General features: G+C 32.6%; 1 protein-coding gene and 1 pseudogene across 1 annotated transcript; both read right to left on the bottom strand.

Moving 5' to 3' along the window:
* Nucleotides 1–203: 203 nt before the first annotated feature.
* LOC118030046 (uncharacterized) lies at nt 204–3,953 on the bottom strand (annotated as a pseudogene).
* A 2,604-nt stretch (nt 3,954–6,557) lies between these two features.
* Nucleotides 6,558–8,142, bottom strand: LOC118029980 (uncharacterized). The gene has a single exon (XM_035033986.2). It carries the CDS (start codon nt 7,376–7,378, stop codon nt 6,806–6,808), a length of 573 nt encoding a protein of 190 aa, XP_034889877.1. The 5' UTR covers nt 7,379–8,142; the 3' UTR covers nt 6,558–6,805.
* Between the last annotated feature and the right edge of the window lie 1,780 nt (nt 8,143–9,922).

The following is a 9,922-nucleotide window of genomic DNA, read 5'->3' as shown; positions in this document are numbered from 1 at the left end:
ATAGACTATTTGAAGGAGAGTGCGGGAATCAAACCTCAAACCCACACCAATGCTTAACCACTCGACCAACCTCTCGGGTTAATACCACCGATTTCGATAGCATTTATGTTGTCATTCTACTGTTCTTTTCAATCTTCAAACATCATTCAAATGGGTGATGAGTTTCAAATGAAATGAATGCTGGACTTGTCAAATCAAACTAGTTGAAATATCAAAATGAAGAAAATAAAATTCGTCGAATTCTTCTTACTCAGTATGGTTTCAAGACCGGACAGCAGATTTTGATACTTTACATAGAACTACAGAGATACAAAAATGAATCCCGAAGCCAGTACAAAACTCAGTAATGGAAACTCTTCTAAATGCCCCTTTTCTTGCTCCTTGAAAAATAGAAGGAGAAAAAAGATAAGAGCATAGGATTCTCTCCAAATATCTGCTTCTTCAGACCCAACGATTCGTACCATCTCAAAATCAATGCCATTATCAAGGTGAAGTGAATTTAGAATGAAGTGGACTGACTCATTGCCCCACTTCAGACTTTTTCTTTTTGGCCAAAAATCTCAAAAGCTAGTGTTATTATGAATTTCTTGAAATAAATCTTCTATATCGACCAAGGAAAATGATATTAATAACATCTCAAGTATTCAAAAATATTGAGGAACAAAATTCCCATTGAATATCTGGGGAGATCAGGGAAGTAAATACTGAAGCACGTATTCTGCTGCCAGCTTTAACCGTTGGTTATGCTCTGCAACCTTGTAATCTACAATCTCACTAAATAGCTGTGAATCCAAAACAACAATCAGGGCGTCCATAGACCTGGCCATGAATACTTTGGCTATCTCACGTCCAGAGAACCCTTCTGTTTTTTTAGCAGCCTCTCGGATCACATCTTCAGAGATATCATTGACGGTTATTTTTTGTGGCCTCTTGAACAAAGATCCCCTACTAGACCCATTGTCCCCTTCACTAGAACGATACAGGTTGAGCAATTTAAACCGCTCCTCTTCCCCAGGTAACAGGAAATGATTGTATCACTTCATCGATACAATCAGTAATAGCACTATCAAGATCACCTGGCCTGTTTGTAGCAAGGACAAGTACTGTCAGTTGACTGATCCCCAGTGTGGAGGAGCAATGCATTTAGAGCACTTTGCTGAGCTTCGCTCATATGCATACTGTTACGCCTGCACCAGATCAATAATACCACTATCATCCTGATTACAAAGAAATTACTCAGAACCATAAAGGTAAAGCAAAAGTCTAAATTCTTCATCCCACAAGAACTAACATTCTTCCAAACTATTTCAGAAATTCATCATGTTATAGAAAACCAAATGTTAATTTGGTTTTTGTTTCAAATGGGTGAAATGCCTGCAAATGCAAGTTGAACTCAGAGCGCCATGAAACCCTGATAATTTCATGCATTATATGATACATGCAAGATTACACACCATCTGAGTATCACTTGATTTCAGTTTACCAGGAACTTAAAGCAACAAGATAATGTTAACTTACTCGCTTAGGAAAGCATCCGCCTTGTCAATAAAAAGCAGTAAGCCTTTCTGTGACTTCTTAGCCCAATCAAATATCTCATGGATTTTAGTAACAGCTTGTGCGCCTAGAGGTGCAACGTCTCCTCCTGTCATAATGGCATAACCCAAACCCTATACAAGAAGATCAGAGATCAAAAAAGGTAAAAGGCTGCCAAGAGAATTGGAAAACATAACTTTGCAAAAGAAAAGCAAAAGATGAAGAAAAAGAAACCAAGGTGCTTCAAAACCTTTAAATCCTAACAAAGCATGTCGTATCGTTTTATTTTTATATTTAAGAAGCATAATGATCATGTAGATTTGAGCCAAGCATCATGTTCACAATATATATATTTCAGAATGTTCTTTATATCCTTTTACCGGTTCCAATCAGTAAAGTGGAAGAAGAAATCACTCAATTCAAAATCAGAGCACATGTTAGTAAGAATTGTATGGTTTCTACGCTTAAATGATTCCTTGACAATTCAAAGTATACCATAGATATTATTACGCACATGTTGTGTTGATTTTGATATATCCCATCCATTTCCCAACAAGCCTTGGCTTTAATTAGATCCTCCAAAGAACCCCGAATTGCATAGAGAGTCAAACAACGCCCTAGCTTCAGACCAGTCCATAATGCCCAGTCTAAAGTGTCATGCCTTTTTATGAAGAAACACAGTAATAAACTTCCTGGAGTGTACTCTTGCTGTCTAAGTGACTGAAAACAGAGCAGATGTAATGAAAAAAGGCATTATACAAACCTAGTTGTGTAAATTCCTGCAGCCAATGTGGTAGCTCCTCCAACAGCCATAATCAACTTTGATCAGTTAATAAAGTCCTAAAACCACCTATAGAAGCAATTTATATCCAATATTTAAATACTGTTCAACAAACATGCCAAGGCTCTTGAGTTACAGGAATGCAGAAAACTAAAGCAAGAGACAGTGATATTTGAGTATAAAATCAATTTCAGCTGTTATAGAGAAAACTCTGTGATTCATCTGTGGTTTTATAAACTTTTGAACAAGTGTCACATAACCAAACCATTTTTCATCCAAGGTACATACTTAATGTCGCCAGATCAGCCCTGTAATTGAGACAACAATAAATGAGAAACACGATAATCAGCAGTTTACCTTCAATGTGAATAAAGGTTGAAGCAAGCCATTTTTCTCTTTCACCATTTATGTGTTCAATTAGCATTCGTCTGTTATGTTCCCCAGTCAACTTCACCTCTTGGACCCAACCTTCAGCCTCCGCCATGGCTTTAACTCTAGTTGTCTCCCCTTCTATTTCAGCTCTATCTTTCTCAGTCTGACATTGTTGAGCCTGGATCTGCTCCTCGGTAGCCCGTCTCGCTTGTTCTTTTAGTATTGAAGACTCCTCCTGCATCTTAACCAATTCAACATTATGTCGCCTCTGAGCATCATGATCTGTCTACAAATAATGACAACAAGCAAATAATAAATGTAACTTGTTTTGCAAGAACATATGTTGGCTAACAATTTCAAACTGACTTAAAAAAATGATTTTAAAGGTAATTTAGTTCAAGAAAATATAAGTGGAGTTTAAACAAGTGAGCTAAGCTAACTACACTTGCTTGTATCATTGAAAGATTTTCACAAACAATAATATACAAGTCAGATATGCAAATCAGATTTCTTTGTTCTTCATATAATTTCCGCAGCCTGTCCTGCCAATACATAAACTCATAGCATAAGCCAAAATAGCCACAAATTTTCACAACATACCAATCTTAAACCCATTTACACACGCCAATCAATCACCACATAAATTTCAAGACAAACACATTAGAAAGGAAACCAAGAAGCACAGTAAACTTCAAAAGAAAAAACGCGTGCAAGATAACTTTATCACTCACAATATCAATTTGAGCTTGAATTACTTCACAATGAGATTTCTCCGCCGCAACTTCTGCCAATCGTGACTGCTCTTGCTTCCTCATAACATCAAAAACCTAAAAAGGCAAACATCATAAAAACCCACCACAGCAAATTCACATTTTGGGTTTCTAAATTCAGGTAAACAGAATTGATTATATAATCTAACCAAAAAAATACTTCAATTTCATTTCCTTAAATTTGAAAACAATAAATTTAAAAAATTTAAAATCGAAATTGAAATTAAAAAAATAATTAAAACCTGTTTAGCGTGTGGAGAGCTATTAATTTCAAGAAGAGCTTTCGCCCCTCTCTCCAAAGCCTCCGGGTCAAAATCCGCCCCTTTCGGGTCTTCAGGTTCAGGTTTAGCATCGGATTTCGGATTCGCTGTTTGACCCGCTTGTTGTTGCTGCTGTGAAGGAGAAGAAGAGAAAGGATTGAAGCGAAATGAGGAGTCGGCTAACGCAAGAGCCGAGTCAGGGTGAAAAGTAAAAACAATATTACGACTTTGTTTTTCCTCCTTTTCTTTTTCTGAAGAATTATACATAACTTCATTTTTTTAAAATATATGAGTAAAATTTTTATCATATTTCTGTTTCTAAACTAATATGTTAAAAAAATTGAATATTTATTTATTAAAAAATTAAATCACTTTTATGCTGTAATATAATTATTGTATGCTTGTAACATCTTATATTTATTTTGAAAATAAAAAGATTTATTTAAGAACACTGTTTTATGTTGTTAAAATAACGGCTAATTTTTTTCTTTTTCTTTTTATTTAATACAACGAGGTGTCTTTTATCTCAAAATTATACTTAAATTGTGTTGTTATATGTTATTAATTAGTTAAATTATGAAATGATGAGATGGATTTTTAAGATGCCACAAGTAAATATCATTATGTTATAATTATAATATCTTCAAATAAAATAATCAATTATATATATAAAATTTGTTGATATGAGTTAAAGCTGGGCGAAAATTTATATTAATAAAAAATTATACTTATAAATTTGATGTTGTAAACATTTCTCTTAATAGAAGCTTCCTAATAAAGCCCAAAGTATGGGAGTGGATTGAGTTTGTTAAACTTTGGTAGGGATAAGGATTGATATTTGTTTTGTCCAAAGTTATCTTCTAAAGAAAAATTATTGTTTCATTATGAAAAGTGAAATAAGCTTGTCCAATATTATGGACAAAAATAGTTTTTTTAAAAAAATTGTATATGTAGGGGCTAAATTATAAAAGAATTGATTTAAAGACTAATTTGTATATACCATAAATTCAAGAGGAGCAAAAAAAAATCTAATAAAGACTAAAATATAATTAAAAAACATAAGAATGCAAATAAATTGTTGAAAAAATCTCATAAATCAAAATCATCCTTTTCAAAAAGTTCCCTTGATCTTGTCCAATAATATCGGCAAGTCTAATTTACTGTAATCAATCCCATGATATTATAAAGTGTTAATAAAAATTATATAAATCATATTTTGACATTTAGTTAATAATTTAAGCTATTAAATGATATGATTTTTTTTAATATGGTATTAAAGTCTTATTAATTAAACGGTTATAAGTTCGAATCTCACCATTCGCATTCTATTAAATAAAAATTAAACACAAGATTACTTTCAATTGAGGAAGTGTGTTAGATATAATTATATAAATCATATTTTAAGATCTTATTTAACAATTTAAATTATTTTGTGAGATGGTTCTTAGATATCAATTAGTGTTTAGTATTGTAATAATGATTATTTTTTAAAATAGTTTTTCTTAGAAATATATTAAAATAAAATGTTTTTAAAATTTTTAAAATATATTTTTAATATCAGCCTACCAAAACAAACTAAAAATATTAAAAAAATTAATTTTTAATTTTTTTTTTCAAGTTTTTACCAAAGAAACACTACCGAAACTTCATTACTTTCTTTGCCTCATATTACCATATTTGATATGGACTTTTTTGCATTCACTGTGTTCGACGATATTATAATCTTATGATGTCCGGTTGCGTCAGAGAGCAATAAACACCAATAAACTTGAAGTGGGCCCTCTTCCATCAGCTCTCTACTGCTTATGTAATTTTCACTTTAACTGAAAAATAGAATCTTAATTGTTAGTATTTGCTTCTGCAACGCTTGCTTAGAGAATCAATCATCCTGTACAGTAAAGGGCCTGCATGAAAGTCTTTTACATAGAAAGTCCAAGCTGAACTGCTGATGATTAGGGTTATAGGAGTTGCCTGGGAGTGAAGCGTGGTAAGGATTACGATCTAAAGTATTTTTTATTTAAAAATATATTAAAATAATATTTTTTAATTTTTAAAAATTATTTTTAATATCAAAACATAAAAAAATTAAAATTTTTAAAAATATAATTTCACCGAGTTCTTAAATAACACTTTTCCGACTACCATCATGTTCTGAGCTTATGGTTATATATAGTTTAGTGTGTTTGGTGCAATTATAAATGTTGTTGTTGTTGTGGTCCATCCATTATTTAAATATAGTTTATCAATTCGATATGAAGCAAGTCAGGTGACTTGTGCCTACATTTAATGATTGGGAATTGTCTTTAATAATATATGTTTTCGGGGTCCATTTCCTTGCTCTTTTCGGATGAAGTTTTTGATCATGGCCCTAGGTAAATGGTAATTCTTCCTGTGGGTTTCTTCTTTGTGTTTCCTTCATAATGAACTTAGGGTTCCATGCTTTTTTTTTGCACGTTTCTAATAAACTTTGCTTATATATTAAATTCATTGCACTGATTTAATTCTACAAGGAGAGTTGCAACATATAGGATAGACAATTAAGAGCAGGGAAATATCAACTCGGTGAAAATTTTGACTTTTCCAACACTTTTTTGCAAATAGTAGTGTTTTCAATTACTTGAGCTAGTTTCTGCTGCATCTTGTAATTTGCTGTAGCTTTTGCCACTTTATGAGCCTGGAAGAAGGCAGTAGGGAGTAAGAAATTTTAGACCACAGAAAATTGAAGATCCAAGTAATGGGTAGCGGTTTAGTTATGAAGTTTAAAATCTCTGAAGCAGCTAGAAGTTCCAGGTAGGTTGGAAAAGCACTAACATGAATAAAGACAATTTGATGCATAATAAAGAATTAAAAAGATTTGAATAAACTATTAATTTTTCTTTGCAAAAAAAAGAGTCGGATTAGATCTCATGTGGGCTATCGAGAGACAGGATAACAAGTTTTAACAGATGGTGGCCAGGCACAGCCTTTTCAATTAAATATATATTGATGAGCAGTTCAGTGAAGAGCTTGTTGGCTTAATGATCAGCTGGGAAAGTTAATTGACCACAAGAATCTGACACTTCACGAGTTCCCCATCCCCATCCTCACCCTCACCTTGAGCTTGCCACCGATGCATTAGTTGACCTGTAATTAGGGAATGGAACCCGACCAGACTCAATTTCCCTGACATCCTTGATGAGAATTTCATAGTGCCTCTCCACTTCCTCTGCAGATTTCCCACCCACAGCTTTGGCGACATTATGCCAGCGGTCAGGGGTGTCCTTGTCATACAAAGCCAGGGCCTTTTCGAATAGTTTGTTTTGCTTGGGGGTCCAAGAGGAACTACAGTTACGTGAAGAGTTGAGAGAATTGGACGCCATTAGTGAAAAAATCGAGTGCAGTCCTAGCACTTTTGAAGGTAAAGGGTGTTGACTGGGAAAAAAAAAAGAGGTAAAAAACGAGCTCAGAACCCCAATATGCTTGAATTCGACAAAAGAGAAATAAGTGTAAAGATGGTTTGTTGAGTCAAGGAAGATGACTCGGAAGTAAAGGGAAGGCACGGGAGAGGGATCACAGAGGGAGCTCCTTATAAGCAGGAAAGAGGAGTGGGGTAAAGACAGCAGGGAGAATATATCTTCCAAAAGAGCAGAATATAGCGTGACTCGTCCACTTAGGAACCACATGTTGAAGCAGGACAAGGAACAGTGAGTGAGAGGGAAGAATCAGTATCAAAGGACAAGCTCTTTATTTTCTTAACCAGACAATATTCTGGGTTTTTATCATTGGCAAGTGGGATTTCCCTTTTTTTACTGGTCGGTGGATGCTAAGTTCAGATGTTCCATGTAATGTAATTATAGATGGAGCCATTTTACAACCTGCTGTCCTCTCACAGTGCTATGATTACACTCCTCTTTGCTCTTCTGTTACCTGTGGCAATTCAAGACATGATCTCTCTTTTAAACGAGAAACATGGTACTTTTGTGTAGGTATTCCTACCTGGAATTTTGAGACAGAGAAGTGGAACAGATAGTTGTTTCCGATACTACATGTATGTTTTCTGTCGATTACAACCCTATGCTTGTGGATGGATTCTATTTCATGTCCTCGTTAGCTGCTACTATTAATAGCTCTGGATGGCTTGTTGGAACAACATTTAACACCTTGTTTGGTCGCACAATCATTGGAGCTGAGCGCTGAGAACTTTCAGCAAGTAGGGCTCATTGTCCTTCTATGGAAGTGTGGTAGCTGCAGTTACAATAAACATCGGTTTGACTCTCCCAGTGAGGAAGGAAAACGCCTTTCCCTGTTGTTGCTTGATTCTCAGATAATTCTATCAGTATTTGTTGCTATAATACCTTCATACAAATGAATATTTCCAATCTAACCAGGGCCTCAGGGATGTGTGTGCGCGTGTGCGCTAGTAGATTGAGATATCACAAATTTAATTTGTGACTGTAGGAGGAGGAAGACAGGCACCCTCTTGAGCTTTCCCCCCTTCCCTTTTTTTTCCCAGTTCCCTCGGGGAAAAAACATAGGGGGTGGGGCGGTACTTTCTTTTCAGTTTTAAATTTTAATGTCGATTTTGACATGATTAATATGTTTTTTTGGCCATTGTTCAAAGATTGAAAATGGTAAAGGAATTCCCTTTTCATTCTTAAAGTCGATTTTGACATCAATTTCATTTGTATTTGGAATGTAAAAAAAGTTTAGAAGAATAGGTCAAATAGAAAAATCTAGATAATTACCATATTATTAACATGTTTTTTTTGTAAAAGAAAAATTAAATTGTACATAGATGGACTTGATATGACTGGTTAATATGATGAGTCCAAAAATAACTTAGATAATTATAAAAAAATATAGTTTGATTAAAAAAATTTAAGACAACTTTTTTTCTTTTTTAAAAAATATTAAAATGAAAACATATTTGATTGATCTAAGTCAACCTGATTTAATTTGTCAAATATGTAACCCAAATCATGAGACTGGGATAACCCAATAAAAAGCAAATCAAAACCAAATATGAAACTTAATTCCCAATTAAACTAAATTTAAAGGATGAAATAAAAAAAAAAAAACAAAAAAAATCAAACAACTAAAGTTAACTCAGGTTAAGTGTTAAACTTGCAACTCAGGTCATGTGATTGAGATAATTTCATAGAAAGCAAAATTAAAACAAATTATAAAAATTAATTTTTAATCAATCTAATATTGAAGAGAAAAATAAAAAAAAAATATCAATTAAAAAAATATTTGAATTAATCTATTAAACTCATGAGCTAGTTAATGAGACCATAATAACCTCATAGAAAGAGGGAAAAAAAAAAAAACCATAATTCCTACTCAACCAAATATTGAAAAATAAAATTGAGAAAAAAAATGACAAAAAAATCATGATTTAACCCATGACTCGGGAAAAGCAAACTTAATGTTGAAGAATGAAATTCAAAAAGAAAAAAATGACCCAAGTCACCCTGGATTAACTGGTAAAACTCATGACCTAGGTAATGAGACCAATATAAATTTATAGAAAGCAAAATAAAAAACAAATTATGAAATCTAATTTTAAATCAACCAACTATTGAAAGATAAAATAAAAATAAATAAATAAATAAAATTAGGCATGAGTTAATCTGTTAAACTTGTAACTCAATTTATTAGATCAGGATAACCTCATAGAAAGTAAATAAAAAATGACCTGAGTCAACTCGGGTTAACATGTCAAACCTTGCAACCAAGTTCATGAGACTATGATAACCTTATAAAAAGTAGATGAAAAAAGTTTATGAAATTAAATTATCAATAAACTCATTGTTGAATGTTGAAATTGGAAAAAAAAAATCAATCTAAAAACAAGACATAATAAAAAGACCTGAGTTTACAAGGGTTAACTCACAAAACACATGATTAAAATCATAAGATCGAGATAACCTCATAGAAAGCAAACTAAAATAATTAATCCAATATTAAATGATGAAATTGAAAAAAAAAATATATCAATTAAAAAAATACAAAAAAAAAAACTCAAGTCAACCAAGTTAACTCGCCAACTTATAACACGGTTTATGAAACCATTCTAATCCATGTATAAAATAAATCACAATAATTTATGAAGCTTAATCACTAATAAACTAAATTTTTAAGTATGAAATTAAGAAAAAAAATACATAAATCTAGAGGGAAAGAAAAAATAAAATATTATTGAATTAAATAATATTTTATGAAAT

The sequence above is a fragment of the Populus alba genome, chromosome 5 (assembly GCF_005239225.2).
Source record: "Populus alba chromosome 5, ASM523922v2, whole genome shotgun sequence".
Taxonomy (NCBI): Eukaryota; Viridiplantae; Streptophyta; class Magnoliopsida; order Malpighiales; family Salicaceae; genus Populus; species Populus alba.
This window is presented reverse-complemented; position numbering and strand designations above follow the sequence as displayed.

Excerpts from the sequence above, each read along its gene's own strand:
- LOC118029980 (XM_035033986.2), bottom strand. The coding sequence starts at position 7,378 with ATGTGGTTCCTAAGTGGACGAGTCACGCTATATTCTGCTCTTTTGGAA.